The sequence below is a fragment of the Sinocyclocheilus grahami genome, unplaced genomic scaffold, assembly GCF_001515645.1.
Source record: "Sinocyclocheilus grahami isolate Dianchi unplaced genomic scaffold, SAMN03320097.WGS_v1.1 scaffold155.1, whole genome shotgun sequence".
Classification (NCBI taxonomy): domain Eukaryota; kingdom Metazoa; phylum Chordata; class Actinopteri; order Cypriniformes; family Cyprinidae; genus Sinocyclocheilus; species Sinocyclocheilus grahami.
In genome coordinates, this window is record NW_015505334.1 from 851,316 (window position 1) to 873,382 (window position 22,067).

Below are 22,067 nucleotides of genomic sequence, written 5' to 3' on the forward strand. Positions count from 1 at the left end.
CCGAACCCCCAACTGCTCCCCGGGTGCCGCAGCAAAAAAAATGGCTGCCCACTGCTCCGGGTGTGTGTTCACGGTGGGTGTGTGTGTGTGCGTGCGCACTAATTCCGAGTATGGGGGTCACCATTCTTGGCCACGTGTCACTTCACTACAGTACGTCAACTTTCCCACCGGACAGACAGGCCACTACTGCCCAATCAAATTAGAATCAGAATTCAGTCTACAATTTCAATGGCACTGAGTACACAATAAGGCTAAACAAATAAATAGACCATTCTTTGTTTACCACCAACAAAATCATTTTTCACATTTTTCACAAGACAGTGTTCCATTTGTAATCAAAAGTGATTTTTGATTACCATTACAACCATTACAATTAATGACATTAAGTACAAATAAATTACATGTATTCAAAATTAAACCGAAAGAAACAAAAAAAAGTTAAGCGCATTTAAATCAAAATTAGTTCTGCTTTAATCCTTTCACAAATGTTTTTTTTGCGGATCCGAAAAATGATCCGATCCGTGACTCAAAATCCGTAATATGATTCGAACCGTGAGTTTTGTGATCCTAAAAATCTTAGCACAGCTTGAGGTCTACATAAGATTAAGTAAAAGTGACTAGAACTTCGGTCTAGTTGACAATCAGGTTTTGCAGGAATGAAGTCAGCAGGTTGAAAGGGACATTTTCCCCAAAGTGTGGGAACGGTGACGGTGAGAGCGGATTTGGTTGGAGCTGAAACTGGAGTGAGAGGAGTCCTCTTCCTACATTTCTTTTTCCTTCTCTTTTCTCACCTCCTTCTCACGGCTAGACTTCATAAAGTCACTTCTCATCAGACGGTAAAACAGCACAATGTTCATGGCAGTCATGATGGCCAGACCCACACTGCCGATGGTGTAGCTGACCAAGGGGATGAGGTCACGATTCAGCACCAGCCAGCGGGTCATCCAGGCCAGAGTGTTGATACGAAACACTACGTAGGTGCCCAGATTTATCATGCTGTTGACACGGTAAAATGTACTTTTGCCCAAGCTGGCCATGTGGAGCACTTGCCTCAGGTGCAGAAAGATTGAATTGATCTCCACCAACAGAGCCACCACTGCAAAACCCACATACCGACAGGTCAACACCGAGATCCCGAAACAGGTGATCACCTGCAAACAAAAGAAATTGAGATGCTTTATTAATAGCAATGCACTAACAATTTGCCAAGGAAAACTTTAAAGGAATAGTTCACCCCCAAAATGAACATTTTTCACAGGAGACAGCAATATTATAAATAGAGGACTTGTATTTTAGCAATGATTTAAAGTTAAAAACATCTTAATGAACTTATCACAAACACACAGCTTTTCACTACACAAGATGCTAACTGAATTACTTGTGGATTATTGTGACGTTTTTATCAGCTGTTTGGACTGACGGCACCCATTCACTGCAGACGATCCATTGGTGAGAAATTTTCTCCAAATCTGTTCTGATGAAGAAACAAACTCATCTACATTTTGTGAGAACATTTTCATCAAATTTCTTGTTTGGGTAAACTATTCCTTTAAGATGACTGTGCCATTTTCAGCTTTCAGCTAAAAGGCAAATCAGGCAGGAAAAAAAAAGTACAGAAACAGTTACTTTGACATTCAACAACAGAAGAGTGTGAAATGATCCAGGTTTAATTGGCTCTAATGATGCATTGACAGAAAAGAGGTTGTGTTCACCTGAGAGAATAATCAGTGCAACATCAAGCAAAACATGAAGGTAGAGAAGCTTCTGTTACTCAAGAAGATGGCACATTATTACCTGAAGCAAAATAAACTAAGTTTGTATTCATATCTTCTTAAGCACTTTTGTAGAGTACACATGTGCTAATATTAGCCAAAAGCCAGTTTGGGCCAGGTTTATTTTGATACCACTGTTAGTCTCCACACCTCAGTGTTTCAGTTTGGAGTTTGTTTAAAGTCAATACTGCATTGCACAACACATGCATATACTTGTGCTGTTTTTACATCAATACACATCTGTACAATATTGTTAAACATATTATATTTTCTATTCTTTAAATTAATTTAAAACTACATTTTTTGATATTCCATTTGTTTCCAGAATTTTTGGTTGCATTTCCACAACTGCCCATGAATTTCAAGTTCACTACATACATTACATCAAGTATCCAACTTATTACAAACATTACCTTCAGAAACAATTTTTCATCGTAATATGATTTTTTAAAGCATTTTTAAAGATGTTGTTTGACATGTTCATTCATCTATAGGAAGTCATTCAATTTAAATAGGCCAGTTAAGTCATACACAGACTAATGTGCTTAATTTCAGCAGCAACACTTTCGTCTTCTCAACACTTATCTGCTGTGAGGCAAAAAGAAAACAAATGAGCTTGTGTTCTGTATCATCTGATAACAGCAGGGAGAGGCTGAGGACAGGAATACAAAGGCTCAGCTGATCAGTCCTAAACGCAACATGACAACAACCAAAGCCATCACCACGAGTGACACTAATCCAGCTGGAGTTCTACAGTTCAAACAAACCCTAGGAATGGCTTTGGTCAATATTACTACCAATAGTGCATAATCGTAATTGCGACCTTGATTCTGGAAGTACTTTTCCCATGAACTGTCTCTATAAGCATTTATAATAATCTTCAATAAAGAGTCCTGAACCAAACCAACAAGCTCTGAGAATAACCAGAAATAAAAAACTTGATTTAAAGCATAGAGGTATGTGAACATTGTGACTGACTTTGTATGTGACAAAAATATTTACTTATTCATTGATAAAAAAAAGTAACTTTTATGAAAAGTTTTTAAAATATATTTTTTTAATTCATTTTCATCCAAAAGGAAATTTAAAACGTTTTTTTCTTCCACATATCTTCCACTAGGTGGCAGTCTATGCCTAACATTACAAAAACATTGTGAAAAGTGCATAGATTAATCTGAACTGCTTACACTTATTAATGCAAAACTTTTAGCATTTAGATTTCAATCCATTATAAGACATTTTCCTCTTGGTATCTCATTCCCATGAATCACTAACCAAAACGCAGTCAAATATAAAAACAAATCAAAAGTATTTACTAAGACCTCAACCATGAGATACTTAGAGTAAGAACTAACTATTATAATTCTGAACTTCTATGATTTATACAGTTTTATGTTTTAAGTTTATGAAACGTGTACATTGGCAAATCCTCTATCATAACGGTCAGGTATGATGAGTCTTTCGCAGAGCACAAAGGCGCAGTTACATGACATCCAATATCAAGTTTACGTGACCGTGCGGCATTGCCGTGATATAACTGCTTTTGTAACAGGACATAAATTCACTGGTTGCCCAGATGAGTCTGTAATGCAACCCTGTTCACATGACACCCGGCTGGTCCTTGTGGTGAGGAATGTCACAGCAGTAAGGCCAGTGCCTCTCTCAGAAGGTATGAAGCAGGCAAGTGATGTATAATGGCTTTTAATAGCTTAAAATCCAATCATACTTCTCTTAATAGCAATATGTGGCATGTATGCTCCATTCATAAAGCCAAGTATGACAAAAGCTGACCATCCATCCAGCTATGTGGACTGTAAACACATCTGAGTTGTCTAAAAGAGGTCTACAGTCAGAGCACAGGCTAGAAACAATTACAGCTGAAAAGTATTTCTAAGTTTATATAAAGCGATAAAAAAAACAGACTGTTGGTTTAGCAGGACCGTTAGCTCTGTAAACATGATTTTTGTCTATAAATGTTTCTCTGACTGCAGTGAAGGGCTCTTTTTAATATAAAGACGCATGATTACTAAATAAGATTTGTGTCCTCAGTCTCATGACTGAGAGGATGTTGACCTTTGGCTAACACTTTGTCTTTGCCTTGGTGAGGTCAACATCTCCACTTACACAACGCTTAAGCTGGATAAAGCTTTGAACATCACAAACAAACCTGTTATCTTCAGGAGACCCTATCTCTCCTTAAGGTGACAAGAACACCATATGGAAGTGATCAAAGCCTGATGAGACTAAGTGGATGGATATATTTCATATTACTAACGAAAATGAGATCTGTATTCTACACAAAATGAGGTCAACAGGTGTTACACAAGTCAAAGACATCAAAAACAAACACACATGTAATATTTGAATGGCAATGGTAATAAAGAGATAAAACACTCTTTAACGTCCTTCTCGGCCTTGAAAAGAAAATAATAATTGACAGAAAAAGAGTCATATACATCACATAACATGTTGCTTTATGTGAACAGCTCCTGGTTGAACATAGCGCTAGCAAACGGCACGGTTAGGGTCCGATTCTCAGGGAACACGCATACCGATTAAATGTATATTTTTATTGTAAATGTATAGTACACTTCTATCCAGTAAGGATGTTTTAAATTGATGTGACAGATTTAAATTGAAAGTGACAGTAAAGATGTATAATGCTACAAAAATTGGAATAAATGCTGTCCGTTTAAATGTTCTATTCATCAAAGTAGCCTTGCAGAGCATAAGTGATATTATAACGGTAGTGCATATAATGACTTTAAACCTTTACAAGATGCTTGAATGAATGTGCTAAGAAAATTAACCAATTCTAGGTAGCACAAAATACTTTTAAAATTAAGATCAAATTAAACTCACAACTCCTTATAAAGCTGCTTTCAATCTATACAAATAAATGACTTCACAAAAAACAATCCACTTCAACGTAATGCTGCAGACACCAAAAGACAATCAGCTTGAATATGAATTAGCAAGATTATTCTCATAATCCATCTGCAGTCATGCTGAAATAATCTTATTCACTCACACACGCAAAGCCCTGAAGCGGATAAGCCAAAGCGTGGGAGCAATAAAAAAAAAAAGCACATGCTGATCACACCTGAATATTTTTGTTGTTTTCAACCAAAACAATGCTCTTATTTTCAATACAAATATGCATAAAAAGTACTAATGATGCAATAATAACATCACATTAGCACATGCCCGCTGGTTTGCTCCCCTGTTGTAAATGTAAAGCTACAAGTCTGTGTTTGGTTTCATAAACCTCTCCCTGTGGGGTCAATTACCATTAGTAGTGTCTCTACTTTCTCCATTACACACCAAAAAACAACAACAAGCATGGCAGACACACAAATGGCATTTGGCATGGGACCAAAAAGGCTCCTGCTGAGGAACTGGATGGGGGGTGGTAGCAGTACCAGTCTCAAACCAGTTAACCTGGTTACAGGTGAAACTCATTCAGAAGGATTTGCCAGCAGGCCCATTTGAGCAGCATGTGAGGAATACTGAAGCTCAGTGAGAAATAGAGCGCAGATGCCAATGGCTTTAGACCACATGAGGTGATGAGAGAAGAACGGACAAGTGGACTAACAGAGAGGACACATGCATTGTTGGATAGTTTTTAAGTCAATGAATGGTCATTTTTACGATGATTTAAGAATAAAAACACCATAAAAGAGGCCCCATACAAATTGTGCACTATGTACATTACTTTTAAAAAGTTTTCAGACACAAACACAGATCCACCCATTTAAAGACATCTGAGACCGAGGAGGGATCAGATGGTGTGTGAGAGAGTAAAACTGGGCTGGGACATGAAGCTGAAGGTGGAGTGTGTGGAAATATAACCATATGAACTAAAGGTGTTGAGAGAGGTGAACTCCACGGGTGTGGCACAGTTTGAGAGGAAAAAAAGATGTATGAATATGTGAGTGTGTGTTTGAATCCAACATTCTCATGAATCATTGATGATTTTTAAGATGGGTGAGATGAGCTGGATGAATCTTGAACATTCACAGTATTTTCACAATGAATTTGTCATCGATTAAGCAACATCACGAATATTACAATGATTTTAAAGTACTTTTTATTTACCCATTAAGTTTCCTAACAAAGGTTGTCATTAGACTAGTTTCACAATTCTGCTTTGTCCTGTAACTATGAGAGCGTTAATTGAAACAGTCTGTCCAAATAAACTCTGATTCAATTGCATCATTTAAAAGAAAAAAACCCCATGTGAAACATTTTACTTACCGAATTTAACATTTTCAGTTGCAACGGGTTAAAATGGCTGTTGGTTAAATAAATTGTTTGTTTACCAGTTTAAATATATAAATTGAACATGACCCCCAAAATTTTATATATATATATATATAATTATTATTTTTATATTTTTTTTCTTTTTTTCTGGGTATTCCAATATCAGTTTGAAGGTAAAAAAAAAAAAAAAAAACCTTTTGATTAAAGGGGTGCTTGACATGTTTTTTTTCTCCCTGATAAACTGACAAAAAAATTTGCAACAATTCTAAACCACCTAAATATGTCTATTTAAAGGTAAAAAAAAAAAAAAAACTTTTTGATTAAAGGTGTGCTTGACATGTTTTTTTTCTCCCTGATAAACTGACAAAAAAATTTGCAACAATTCTAAACCACCTAAATATGTCTATTTAATCTTCACAATCTAAGACGCTAAATAAATGCACTAATATTTTGTGGCCGGATGAAAATGGGTCAATAAATTGTTTTAATGAAGTTCTAAAAATAGATACTGAAAATGTAAATGGATAATTGCAATGGAAATAAAGACTATTAAGTGTAGGAGATACTGACACTCTTTTCCCCTTCCCCCTTGTAAATGATAATGATGTGTTTTGTGAAGACGTTTACTCAGTCATGGTCAGGACAAAGTCCACAACCTCATTCCTGACAAGACAAACACGACATGACCCTGAGGAAGGCAGGGTTGGGTCAGTAAAACCCCATAAAACCCTGGTCAAAGAATAACAGGACCCAAAAAATAAATAGAGACACAACTGTTTAAACCTTTGGGATTGGTATGATTTTTTTAAAAGGTTACAAAAAGCAGCATTTATTTGATTGAAAATTAAGTAAAAACTGAAATATTGTGAAATATGATTACAATGCAAAGTATTTTTTACTTAAATTTATTTTAAAGTGTCATTTTTTTCCCTGTGATGGTGAAGCTGAATTTTCAGCACCATTACTCCAGTCTTCAGTGTAACATGATCCTTCAGAAAGCATTCTAATATGCTGCTTAAGAAACATTTCTTATTATTATCAGTGTTGAAAACAGCTGTGCTGCTTAATATTTTATTTGAAAACCACAATACATTTTTTCAAGATTCTTCAATTGACAGAAAGCTTAAGTATTTGAATTAATACAGAAAACTTGTGTTAGTAACACTATAAATGTGACTTTTGATCAATTTAATGCATAATAAATTAATTTCTTTCAAAAAAAATTCTTATCCCAGACCCCAACTTTTGAACAATAGTATACATGTAGACAAAATGCACTCTTTTACAACATAGCATTTTGTAAGTATTTGTTCACAATATGAGGATGCAAGATCCAAAACATACTGTAGGCCCTACTTTCCCAACATATTCCACTACTGCAGGGGTGTCCAAACACGGTCCTGGAGGGCCTCTGTCCTGCAGAGAAACCACAATACATTTTTTCAAGATTCTTCAATTGACAGAAAGCTTAAGTATTTGAATTAATACAGAAAACTTGTGTTAGTAACACTATAAATGTGACTTTTGATCAATTTAATGCATAATAAATTAATTTCTTTCAAAAAAAATTCTTATCCCAGATCCCAACTTTTGAACAATAGTATACATGTAGACAAAATGCACTCTTTTACAACATAGCATTTTGTAAGTATTTGTTCACAATATGAGGATGCAAGATCCAAAACATACTGTAGGCCCTACTTTCCCAACATATTCCACTACTGCAGGGGTGTCCAAACACGGTCCTGGAGGGCCTCTGTCCTGCAGAGTTTAGCTCCAACTTGCCTCAAAACACCTGCCTGGATGTTTCTAGTATACACCTAGTCAGAGCTTGATTAGATCAGGTGTGTTTAATTGGGGCTGGAGCTAAACTATGCAGGACAGTATAAATAAGGAAGACGTACAAAATGTGCAGCGCCGTGGGTCCCCAGGACTGGAATTGAGAACCAGTGTGTTAGTATAAACCAAAATAAATAAGACAAAAGACAGCACCATCATCGTTCGGCATCAGAACAGGAATAAAAATAAACCACATCACTACTGATATGATAAATCTGATAAACTGAGAACAATAGTTGATTTAGGCATGGGCGCCCGCACAAGAAGAAAAATGGAATGCGCGAATAGGTTTTTACTGCTCATATGCACGGCACGTCTGTATATCACAGTGTAATAATATAATACAATATAATATACAATTTAGGTAAAAAGAAGAGGGGAAATTTATGCAGTAATCACTCATCTTGCTAAAGTAGGCTAATATCTCTCTTATGTTATGCTATGCTTGTCACGGGTTGTTGCGAGGAAGACAGAAGATGAAGAGTGACGTTCCAACACAAAGTTTAATGAGAATAATCCAAATAATAGGCACACAGGCAGGGCAACACACACTAAACATAACAGTGACTGGACAATGAGTGACTGAGAAGGAACAACTTAAATACATGGTGATAATGAGATGATAATGAACAGGTGTGATGACTAGATGAGTGCCCATGACAACTGATGACTGATGGGAAACTAAGACAAAGAAACACACGTGACTCATGAAAACAAACTGAAAGTCCATGAAAGCAAACTAACTGAACATAACTGTTATTGCACATAGGGCAACAAAATTTATTTTTCTGTCCAACTAATTTACACAACCAGACAATAAAATTAGATTTAGTAATCACTCATTTTATTAATGTTTTTACTGTACAGTTGCAAAGTTTGGGGGGGGGGTTTATGGCATTTTTTTTGTTTATTCGCCTGAAAATAAATTTTGAAGTGCTATAATCGGGTTCCCAGTGCATCTACCAACCCAGGAAACGTGAAAAAGATTAACCCAGTAACTTTGTTTTGGTAAGCCTTTTTCTGCAAGCATCTGAAAAAACGAGTGTGTCAGATTTCACTCCTTTTGTGACGTGGCAAAGGGATCTTATTATAATCACCGCCCCATTATCTGCACGTTTCCACTCACGGCGCCGCCATTCTTGTTTTCGCAAACAACAACGGTGTACCAGTTCTAGCGCCATGGCAAAAGTTCAAGTAAAGCATGCTACCTGTTCTATCGTTAGCTGCACATACGAGCACAGAACCCTATTTAGAGTCCCAGCCTCAGAGAAGACAAGAGGGCAGTGGATTTATTGATTTACTGTATATTAAGCTGCTGCCACACAGATCTAATATAAACATGCAATTTTTTCCCCCAGCTGTTTACCTTCACAGACATAACACTGTTTTTGTAACTCATGTGTTTTGAACAAACTTGTGTATTTGACAGTTTAAGCGCAATAAGACATGAAGAGAACTTAGTTTAGTACTCGCATGCCGTGTGACAGCCGCTTTCTGTGCGTGTGCTTTGGATGTGTGCGCTCAGAAAACACTATATCAGAAGTTTAAATTAATGTGGCTTTAAACGCATGATTTCAGCGTGATAGACAAGACAATCAAAACAAAACAAATGCTTTTTTTTTTTTTTTTTAATAAGAGTCCACACACAAAAAGCCTGTCAAACAGCGCCTGACTACTGGACAAAGTTATCTTCAGATTAATACTGACAAAAACACAAGGTTTAAATATAGACACAGCTGGTCATGTCCAAATTAGGCATGAAGTAATCGATTTGAGAGAAAAATTGATGCGTGCCTGTATATTAAATAGGGATAGTTCACCCAAAAATTTTAATTCTGTCATTATTTACTCACTCTCATGTTGTCCCAAAGCTGTATTAATTTCTTTCTTGTGCTGAGAAAAAAAAAAGAAAAAAAAGAAAAAGGGTATTTTTGAAGAATGTGAGTAACCAAACAGTTGCTGGTCCCCACTGACCTTGATAGTAAGAAAAAAATACTATGGAAGTCACTGTTTGGTTACCTCCATTCTTCAAAATAAATGTTATACTCAACAGAAGAAAGAAACTCATTCATGTTTAAAACAACTATGACAATTTTCATTTTGGGTGAACTATCCCTTTAAGGTTAATAAAACAACAAAACAAAAAAGAAAAGTAAAAACACTCACTGCTTTTGACTGAAGAACTGTAATACAGTTGCTTTAATTAGAATCAATGTATAATTTATACAGTGAAGTGTATAGTGTTTAATTTTTATTTTTGTTCATTCAATTTATTGAATGCCACTGCTAAATACACCTACTGTACCTGAAAAACAAAGTACTGTTTGTTTTATTTGTATTTGTAATGTGTATCTTTGTTCTTATTTTTTAATAACAAAGATAAAATAATGACAAAGATTTTTATCTTCGCCCACTTTGGCCTAAATGTCTGCCATTCTTTTTTATTTTATATTTTGTTACCTTATAAGGCTTTATTATTAAAATAGGGAAATTAGTTTGGCTGTACTGCTCAGACAACTTGCAAAATAGTAAAACTAACATGACAAATAATCGTGATAAAATTGTGAATTTCCTGAAATAAATCTTGATATATTTTTGCCATATCGCCGACCCCCAATTCATAATTTTGGAGCCATGTGTAGCATCATGCATACACACATGCACAACATAGCTTCCATGACAACCGGACATGTACTATGGCAGTGCTCCAGATCCACTTTGAGGTACTCGGACTCAAGGCATTGAAACGCTCCGAATCAAACAAGACTGTGTGCCTTCAGCCCTTAATCTCAGTAAGGTACACACTGAACCCACCACAATGACTATTTTGAAAGTGTTTCTAGGTGGGCAGCATTCCTTTGTTTGCTGTCATCACTCACATCACGGTGAAATTCACCTACATTTTCAACTACACTGGAAAAATAAACATATCAGATGGAGCTATTTCATACTTCAAGGAAGTTCCATTCAAAAAAATAAACAGGAAGTTCTCAGAATATAAATGGCATGTCTATTTTTTGGTTGCTGGGAAGACGGAGATCTTATTTACAAGTGGGTTGTTTTTGCCCAGACAGCATGACGTTCTGAAAGGTCTGTTGGAGTAAGTACAAATACAGGTCTTCATCAGAGAGAGACTGAGAGGATTTTAGAGGTTTGCATTCAATGGGATCTCGTCTATAAGAGACCTGGAGTATGAACATATGTGGACCAGATGCCTCTGCTTCTGTCTGGAAAATGCTGTATGCATGCTGCAAGAGGAGGAGGGATCCAGCCACAAATACACTACAGAGCTCTGGAGCCAAAAGTGGTTCCCTCGCTCGTACCCATTCTTTCTCTCTCATTCCTCTGCTGTCTCTTATTCTTTCCACTTCCCTTCCAACAGAACAAAGCTTGCTGTTAACCTTTGACCTACTGTCGATGTATGCACTCTTCGTTATCATTTGCTCTAGAACTACAGACAAACTGTGTAGTAGATATTACTCATGTTGGTGGGCAAGCAGTTGGTTAATTGTTTTTGCACAATTATTACAATATGTATTATATTTTACAATAAAATGAGTCATTTAAAGAGGAATCATAGAAAATCAAACATACTGTCATGGCCTAGAGCAAAACAACTGCCAGGTAAAGACATAAGGGAAAAAAATTAATAATAATAATAATAATAATAATAATAACAACAATAATAGAAAATAAAATAAAAGATAATCAGACAAATTTCAGGTTCATTCTTAGGAGAGGTTTCAGACATCTAAGATGTCTGTCTGAATGTTTTTGGTTGTAATGGTGGTGCTTTAAAAGTGATAAAAACATTTAAAAAAGCAAAACTAGTTTGTTGAAACTTCCCTACTGTGTAGTTGCATTATAACTGCATCGCCATTCAATAAGCTACATAAAAGCGTACAGGGACTTCTTACTACAATTGACTTGTTTACCACTTATGTTACTGACAGCTTTATCCAGAGTACAGCAGCTTGAACCAGTCAGGGAAAGCTACAGGTTTAACACAGCAGAGCTGGATTATCAGGTTCTACAGAAAATGCAGGGGGCTGTAATTGAGTTTCCTGGCATGGAACCACTCAACTGCATCACTTTAGCGATTGAGTAAAATCTGTCAGTGAGCAAATACAATCACATCAGGCTTCTGTGTTTAGGTGAACGAACAATCACCCTTGCCAGACACTAGCCAAACCATCAGACTCCTCCATTGTTTAGTATTTTTCCACTGATTGCATATCAGCATGCATGGTATGCATGAGCACTAATACAAAAATGATCATCTCAGCGTCCTCTGAGACTTGAAGGCTTTAATTAGCAAACACAATTGTGCTAAATGAACGGGGGATGAGAGACATTTGCTCTCTGAAGCACCATTTCTGAGAAACTGAAACATTTAAAAGGAGGGTTGTGGTGGTCCAAATGCCAAAAATGTTATTGGGTCAGTGTGATGTTTTCCAAAGAACCACCTCTGGAAACTTCAGCATTCGCGAAAGTGACAGCCAAGCAGTACTACCCACAAACCAACCAAACCATTTTTAAGTTGTCACTTCTATATTACTATATTGGTATATGACAACACAACTGGGTTGATAGTGGGCCTCACCATCTGTCTTTTTCCACTTCAAATGAATGACTATTTAAAGGAACACTCCACTATTTTTGAAAATAGGCTCATTTTCCAACTCCCCTAGAATTAAACAGCTGAGTTTTACCGTTTTTGAATCCATTCAGCCGATCTCTGGGTCTAGCGGTAGCACTTTTAGCTGTAGCTTAGCATAGATCATTGAACCTGAAAATAGTTCCCAGCACGCTCCCTGTGCAAGCAGGTGGTCACGTTGGTTATGTTGACGGAAGTTAGCCTATTTTCAGGCGCTGTGTAATATCATTGCGCCTGCTGCACCCATGGTACGGCAGCAAAGTTCCTTGATTATTACGCCGGAACGAGAGTATAGTTCCTAGCCTATCGGCCTAGAAAAATCGCAACTTTTCATTTTCCGTCGGTCTTAGTACACAATGTAACTACAGAAGAGTCAAGTTTTAAATAGGAAAAATATAGAAACTCTTTGGTCATTTTTGAGCGAGATGCTAACGGTCTAATCAGATTCAATGATCTATGCTAAGCTACAGCTAAAAGTGCTACCGCCAGATCGGCTGAATGGATTCGAAAACGGTAAAACTCAACTGTTTAACTCTAGGGGAGTTGGAAAATGAGCCTATTTTCAAAAAATAGTGGAGTGTTCCTTTAAGCAATAAGTGTTTCCATACACGGACTTCCTCTTCACCTCAAATCAGACTCGATTTTATGTACACTACCTTTCAAAAGTTTGGGATCAGCAAGACTTTTTTTTGCCAAGTGTTTTTTTCTTTTATATATTCAGTAAGATTGTTTTGAAAGAAATACAGCAAGGACACTTATAATATTACAAATATATTAAGCAGCACAACTGTTTAACATTGATAATAGTAAATGCTTCTTGAGCATCAAATCAGTGATTTAAATTGATTTCTGAAGGATAAAGTGACACTGAAGACTGGAGTAATGGCTGCTGAAAATTCAGTTTTCACAATGATTTATATTTTAAAATATACTGAAATAAATTGTTATTTTGTATTGTAATATTATACAATAGTACTGTTTTTGTTGTATTTTTTTTTTTTTTATCTTACCGATTCTGAACTTTTGAATGGTAGTGTGTTTAATTAATGCATTAAATGTGAAGGTAAAACTACAAGTAGTCTGGATGGGGTGAGGCAAGACGCCCACACTCATCTTGATCACACGTTCTAAAGCTCCAATGATCTTTTAATTCCAATAAAAAAGACTTTCCACAGACTCCAATTGCCTTTGCAAATATTTCGCCTGTAGACATTTTGATTCGTTGGAAAATAAAACATCATAATGGCATTTTTGGTGTGGCAAGACATACAGTATGTTCAGTCCAACCTGATCCAGCAACAAAAAAGGTCTTCATTTGTTGACGGGCTGCATTCCATTCAAACTAAGCACATCTAAAACAACGCTTCTCTTATTATTACAGTTTGGCTCATGATGTAAGCAGTGGGGAAGAACGGGATGGGGTGGAGATGAGGGCGTCTGACACTTTCTCACAGTGCCATTAAGAATCTGCCAGCATGTTCCCTCCAGCCACTTCACTGAATGAGATCTCAAGAAAAGAGGGAACAACAGTAACAACAGAACCACAGAATGAAGCTGGCTACTTTACCAAGTGGTGACGCCACAGAACCCCAAAAGAACCGAAGCTCAGAAAACCCACTGAACTCAATGCAAATGTTAGGACAGCGTCCTTCCTCGTCCATTGCAACAGAGCAGGATACACTGGCTGTGATAATCTGTATAAGTGCTGAGTTAATGCAAATGATTTGTTCAACAGGCCTCGTTATTGACTTGTTTATATTACGTATATAATCTATTCAGATTCAGAACCTCTGTTGACTTTATCACCTCACCTTTTTCCAAAAATGTCTAACCACAAACATGGCAAAGACAAGGTGGTCAGACAGGTTGGACTATATTTGAATACACTGAAAAGATGCCGAATCAGGTCTGAGTAGTTTTATTAGATGGATGAGCAATACAGAAACCTCTTCTGGAATGATGTTACTGTTTACCATTAAAACCTCCTTCTCAACTAGCCAGTGGCTTTCTTTTAATTTAATTTATTTTAATCATTTATTGTCCTATTATTTTATGACATTATATTCATGAAAATTAAGCACTATTATCATCCAAATTCTCATATCTGTAAGGCAAAAAGCAATGATATATTATTTTAATTATAAAGGTACTTAGAATGAAGGTAGTATTTGTTGAACCTTTAATTTATGATGATTGAAAATCTATTTAGATTTTGGAAAGTCTATTTATTACAGTATTAGAATGTAATGAGAATCACATTGATATTAATGGGAATGGAAAAAAAATAAAAAGGACAAACGTCTGGATGCATTACAAATGAGAATTTAGAGGAAAATGCGCTTAATTGTCAAGAAAATCTTAATGGTCCTAAAATAGGCTTTAAATTTGGGCATATTTCATGATTTATCCATATAGCAGTGAAGTCAATGGGTTTCTCCAAAAATATATAATAATTTGTATGTACCATGCTTTGTGTCTACTCACCACAACATGGTGGAAAAGGAGCTCCCATGAATGACTGATCTTCTGGTTGATAACCATATCAAAGAAGTCATATATAAAGTAACCTGAAACACAATAATGCATATTAACACTATATCTGTTAAACCGAGGACATGGATCATTTAACAGGTTTTTCAAGCAACAGATCCCATGACTACAATTGTGTTGGTAACCAAGATGTCATTTCCAGAGAGCTATTTATATCCATCTCCAAATATGAGGGTCTCCATGGAGACTGCATTTTAGAGCAGATCAACAGCAAATGAAGCTCAATATAGGAGACCTCATTAATATAAATGTACTGATTAGCATTTTCATTATACACACCCGTTTCCCAATTCCATTTGTTTAGCTCTCATTAAACTGATAGCAGTGTTTATTTTCTAAAACAAGCCTTAACACCTCAGAATGAATAGATATTTTACTGAAAAAAAAAAGAAAATACTCATTAAGAAAATTATTTTTTCCTGTAAGATGAACGCATGAACTCAGTCCTTCATGTTTTGTCTATTGAGGCGTATTAGATACAAGTTTACATCAGACTTTCAAGCAAGAACTTGAAAAGCCACAATTTTAAGAGATGCTGCGTTATAGATTGGCGGATGTACATGTCAACCCATGTGCCTTGCAGTTAACTTTTTATGGGCATATATTATGCAGAAGTAACATTTTCTGTAAAAAGAAAAAGATATAAATTGTAAAAGAGTATAAAAATAAAAGTAAAGGCCCATTCATAAAGAGTCATGTGACTTGGGGGTAGCACTCTGCATGGGACAGATCATAAAGCCAACCATTCATTCTGCAGCTACAGTTAACATTTCTGCCAAAAGCATGTGGGTATCCTCTAAGTATTCAAAATATCTCTGGCATTTGGCATTTTGAATGGGAATTATCTACTTATTGGTTGAAATAAACATTGCAGTCAACTGTGCAACATTTAAGAGCGATGCTAAATGAAAGCAAAATACACAAATAATAGCTAATAATCCAAGAGGAACAACTGCAATGCAATAAAAAATGTATTCCTTTATATTTATTAAATATATATAATTTATATTACTTATTTATGGTAAAAGGATCCTTTACCTAAAATGGCCAGCCTTTTAAAAATTGCTTGTAAATCTGTCATTATGAGATTTTCTATTCCTTTGTTGGAACTGACTGGTAATAGGTCTCACTGATCTGACTTTACACACCTCAGTTTTTTAGTGAAAAAGAGCATTATTTGTTGATAATTTTGGAAATGTTCACTCAAAAACTGAACTGAGTGGGCACTGTTGCACATGACAGGAGTGCGTTTGTAACACATGGGCATCCCGCTCTCTGAATAACACCGTGAAACGCTTTTATCATAAAGCTTTATACTCACCGATTGATACAGATACCAAGGCATGAGAGAAAACGGAGTGTGTTTCTATCAAATCCTCAGCCATCTTGGGATGCATGCAAAAACTACAACAAACAGAGACGTTTTATAATCAGGGAATGGCGTTTAAAATGAAAATGCACCACATCTGTGAAAAATGTTGGGTGGTTAGCACAAACCACAAACGTTCATATCTTCAATGAACCACTGGGGTAAACGTGTGTCGTCTACGCGCAGCTTATCAAATACCCATGTGTCTGTTAAACTACACCCGTTAAAGAGGCAGCTGAGAAGATCCTACAGTTGGATCAAATTCTCAAGCATCTGATAAAGGCATCAAACAGACCGTGCATACAGGAACATATGGGTCTGCAATGTATTACCTATGCACATGTGTGGGAATTCTGACACTCACCAAAGCACGGACCACACTCCAGTTAGGAGGCTGTGTACGAAAGACGTGGAGATGTTTTTCCACTTCCAAACGTTCCTCTGAGCGCTTTCGGGGATAAGAAGTTTGCCGATTCCATAGTTTACTAATTTAAAAAAGCCTACCGAAGACCCAGTGGTCAAAATCACTGAATTCAACTCCATATTTTAAGCGCGCGCTTCTGTCTCGTTGTCACTACCCGAATCTGTCGCACGCGTCTAGACCTACCAGTTACGCGTTTTATCTGTTATTTCATCAAAAATGACATCCCGGTTGTTTGCATTTATTTCATTTTCACTTTCAGTAATCCAAACATATACGACAATGTCGTCTCGGTAGGTAGAGTCCTTGTATAATTTAAAATTGCTCGATTATTCTATCTTTGTTAATAAAAAACAAAGCTTTTTGTTTCAGTGCTCAGTTTGTTCGGTCCGATGTAAAGATGTAAAGACAGTAATAGCTCAGTCACGAATAGCCACAATTAAATAGTAGCTAACGTGTGCGTTACAAAATCCTGACGCTTGTGTAACTTTTTCGCTTTTTCAATAACCAAACAAGAGAATCCCCGCCCAATCATCGCGAGGCGCGGTTGAGCAAATGAACGTCTGGTCTCGGGCGTATGTCCCGCCCCGTATTGCAAAGTTGAACTATGGGAGATGTAGTATAGGTGGGGATTTCGTAATTTGCGTTTTAAGAAAGAAAGAAAGCTGTCAGTGTCTTCGGCTGACGCTCAGATTGTATTTTTGACGTGCCATGCTTCTCCAGCCTCTTCATTATTCCATTTGTCTGAAATAAAATAATTATATTTACCAGTATTTTACATGACTTTTTGTTACATTTTCCAACATAATAATAATAATAATAACAATAATATTTAACACCAGTAAAGTTCCGCTTAAAAGTTATGTTTATTTATTGCTCGTCATCTAATAAATCGTTGCAGAAGACATCGAGGTTGCAGCTCGTCCGTGTTACTCAACGTTCTGAGTCGGTCAATATTTCATTAAAGAAACAATTTCAATAATGTTTAAAAATGTCTTTTCCACCAGAAAGTGATTTGAGATGTGATGGACATAGAATTTCATAATTCGTATGTGATGCATATGTGTTCACATTTGGAACAGTGGAAAAAGGTGAGGCTGAAAGTGTTTTTGTTTTGTCATATACCTACTACAATTTAAATTGTATTTCATGGAATTTCCCATATGATATGAATCACTTTGTGATTTGATTTTTTATCTATTTGCACTGTTCTGTTAAGGTCAAAGTTGAGGGTGGTAAAGTTTATGTGACCACTGATAAAAAGGTTAGTCTTTTTATGGTTCAGTACAAAATTAGGTGCTTTTTTTCATTAGATTTTATTTTATTTTTTTTGCACTTCTTAGAAACTGAAGAAGCGTGTTAAGAAAATGTGCGGTAGAGTGCCTGGAGTCACTCACACGGTTGTTCTGATTGGAGGAGGTGAGTAAAAGAAACATTATCAGGACAGATCTTTATATATTCACTGCTTATTTTGTGTAAGTGTATCTTTTATCATCCTATGATGTTCGTCACCCCCTAGAGGATTTTGTGGTGTACTGCAGGCAGTTTGCTTAAACAAAAAAATAATAATAAAACATTAAATACATTATTAAGTTAATTTAAAATGAGTTCAGCTGAAGTTCAGAGTCTATCCACTGTCTATCCAAGGCTATCCACTGCCTTTACAAATGTATAAGCCTCTGCCCTAGTGCAATATATGTGTGTGTTTGTGTTTTCACAGGTCCAGCTTCACTGCAATGTGCAGAAACCCTTCGTCAGAATGATTATGGAGGGAGAATTATAATGGTTACCAAAGATGAGCAGCTGCCTCTGGATAAGACCAAGTTTAGCAAAGTTGGTATCCATGGATCACTGAGGAAACAAAACCAGATCAAACAAAAAAAAAATAATAAAACATTAAATACATTATTGAGTTAATTTAAAATGAGTTCAGCTGAAGTTCAGAGTCTATCCACTGTCTATCCAAGGCTATCCACTGCCTTTACAAATGTATAAGCCTCTGCCCTAGTGCAATGTGTGTGTTTGTGTTTTCACAGGTCCAGCTTCACTGCAATGTGCAGAAACCCTTCGTCAGAATGATTATGGAGGGAGAATTATAATGGTTACCAAAGATGAGCAGCTGCCTCTGGATAAGACCAAGCTTAGCAAAGTTGGTATCCATGGATCACTGAGGAAACAAAACCAGATTATATGATTTTAATAGCTCCCCATTGTTTTATTGGATTTATAAACCAGTGTAGTTCCTTGTTTACTGTTAATAAAGCTGTTCTGTTGTGGACCCCTCTAGGCAATGAATATTGAAATTGAAAAGGTGCTGCTACGACAGAATGATTTCCATCAACAGCATGGATTTGAAGTGTGGACTAAAAAAGAGGTTTGTTACTTTTATTTCTTTAGTTTATTTTCCTGGGATAATTCCTGGGATCACATGCATTGTATTTGTGTATGTTAACAATAATTTGTCCCTCAAAGGTAAAGTCTGTTAACACAGAGGCTAAAACCCTGACTTTCAAGGATGGGACTAGCCAACACTATGACCAGCTCCTGATTTCTACAGGCGGCAGGTTAGATCTTAGTTTGTTTTTTAGATAAATGTCTCATAAAACTGCTTAGCACCAAATGTAGTGATAGACATATTGACTCTTATCTGGATGCAGTGTCTGATGGTGAAATATGTACTTTTGATTTTAGAGCAAGACCTCTGCAATGTCCTGGTGCTGAACTTGAAAATGTGAAATTGCTGGAGAGCTATAAGGACGCCACAGAAATTTATCAAATGAGTGTCAGCAAGAAGGCTGTCATCGTTGGAACTTCATTCATAGGTAAACAGAAAACAAATAAAAATGAGTATTTTTTCATGAACACTTAGTTAATGGCAATATTGCAAAATTATGTCTATCAATCAGGAATGGAGGTAGCAGCTTATCTGTCTGACAAGGCAGCCAGTGTCACTGTTATTGGCAGCAGTAAATTTCCTTTCCAGTCATCACTGGGTCCAGATATTGGGTAAAGGACAATGCAGGTCAGTGAATATTGTGGTATTTTCTTAATGTTTTGGTTTATTGCAATACACCATCAATTGCAAGTAATTCCTCTTTTGTTAAAGATGCTGGAAGAGAAAAACGTGACGTTCTATACAAGTAATGGTGTGGCTGAAATCCGGGGGAAAAATGGGAAGGTAAGAAGCAGTGCATTACTAAACAATCATAGAGCTGATGTTAGCGCATCATAAACAAAATATCTAACACAATTGTTTAGGTTAAGGAAGTTGTTCTGAAAAATGGTGAAGTCCTTCCAGCAGATATTGTAATTGTGGGCATTGGTATGTACAACAAGTTTGACATAGCAGCTTTGTTGTTTTCACTGAAGCAAAGACATTCATTTTTAACAGTTACATCTATATTCCTTTCTAAGGTGTCATTCCAAACTCTGATTTCCTTAAGGAAACATCTGTGGAAATTGATTCACGCAGTGCTGTTGTTGTTGACAAGGTAACAGCCTTCATATCACATAGAGCAGACACTTTAATTATAAAATATAGCAGTTTTTATGACACCTGTGTTTTGCAGTTCATGAAAACCAACATTCCTGATGTCTTTGCTGCTGGAGATGTGGCGTCCTTTCCACTTCCTTTGGTTGGACATAAGAGAGTCAACATTGGACACTGGCAATTGGTGCAAGCTCATGGTACCACATGATATAATAATCAAATTCTGAATGTTCAAAAATACAAAAGTTTGGGGTCAGTAAGATTTTTAAAAAAGAAATACTGTCAACATATTTATTCAGCAAGGACACATTAAATTGATCAGGACATTTACATTGTTACCAAATAATTCTGATGTTCTTTCTATTCATCAAGATTCCTGTAGTGAACAGTAGTGTATGTGGAAATGTGTAAAATATGTGGTTGCGGTCCTCCACAGGAAGAATCTCAGGCTTAAGCATGCTGAATCAACAGGTTGCGATAAATACTGTGCCATACTTTTGGACCATGCTGTTGGGAAAAAGTATCCGATATACAGGTGATCATTCCAAGATGAATCTCCCTTCTCTGAGAAAATATAATATTTTAATAAAACCATTTTAACTATTCATCTATTTTAATTCTGCAAGGCTATGGAGAAGGATACACTGACATTGTTTTCAAAGGAAGCACAGAGGAAAGAAAATTCTTGGCATTTTATATCAAGTAAGCTTATAGTTTATGAAAAGCCTTAAAAGTCCATCAAATGGTGTAAATATTGAAATTGGGATCTCTCTTTGTTCAACGCCGTTTGTATCATAATCCAGAGACGAAGAGGTTGCTGCAGCTGCCAGCTTGAACTTTGACCCTGCTGCCGCAAGGTTGGTGGAAATGTTATTGATGGGGAAGAGGATCACTAAGGCTCAGGCACAGTGAGTATTCATAAGTTACAAACCCTCAACTCATTGTATCCATAAGCCAGAGCTAAGAATTGAAAAGCAATTATTGAATTTATTTGCATGCATTTCAAAAGTGAAGCCTTTTCCTGGACATAATATAGGAATTTGTTCTGCTTTCACAGATCTAATGACCTCAGCTGGTTGCAGCTCCCATGAAAGTGCTTTGGCAACACTTACCTCCATGACTGCATTGATTACAGATTGTCCATCTGTCATTATATTTGATTGACTGACCTAATAGCTTATCTTCAGTAACAAAGACAGATTGGTACTGTGTTTTGTCTTCCGTATAAGCTTTTTCCACATAAATGTTGTTTTTGTCCTGGAAGGAATAAACAGTTGTCATGCAGTTGTTCTTAGAAACAGCTGAAGCACTTGGATGTCATCAGTGACTAAATAATGTGTGATAAGCATTTGTGCCAGCAGGAAATTATTTCTTCTTCAATGCCTGTATATATACAGATGTGGTCAAAATTATACATACACTTTGCAGTATTTGCAAAATGTTAATTATTTTACCAAAATAAGAGTAAAATACAAAATATATTTTTTATTTAGTACTGACCTGAATACGATATATCACATAAAATATGTTTACATATAGTACACAATAAAATAATAGTTGAATTAATAAAAATTACCCCGTTCAAAAGTTTACATACGCTTGATTCTTAATGTGTTATTACCTGGATGATTCACAGCTGGTGTTTTTTTTTTTTTTTTGGTAATAGTTGTTCATGACTTGTTTGACCTGAACAGTTAAACTGCCCA

At 36.3% G+C, this 22,067-nt stretch overlaps 1 protein-coding gene and 1 pseudogene across 1 annotated transcript; one reads left to right on the forward strand and one right to left on the reverse strand.

Moving 5' to 3' along the window:
- Positions 1-518: 518 nt before the first annotated feature.
- Positions 519-17,358, reverse strand: LOC107592621 (TLC domain-containing protein 2). The gene is made up of 4 exons (XM_016282159.1): positions 16,815-17,358; positions 16,403-16,485; positions 15,016-15,098; positions 519-1,151 (listed from the first exon to the last, which is right to left on the reverse strand). Exons 1-4 carry the CDS (start codon positions 16,991-16,993, stop codon positions 762-764), a joined length of 735 nt encoding a protein of 244 aa, XP_016137645.1. The 5' UTR covers positions 16,994-17,358; the 3' UTR covers positions 519-761.
- On the forward strand, positions 17,154-21,452 carry LOC107592637 (apoptosis-inducing factor 3-like; annotated as a pseudogene).
- Positions 21,453-22,067: the final 615 nt, after the last annotated feature.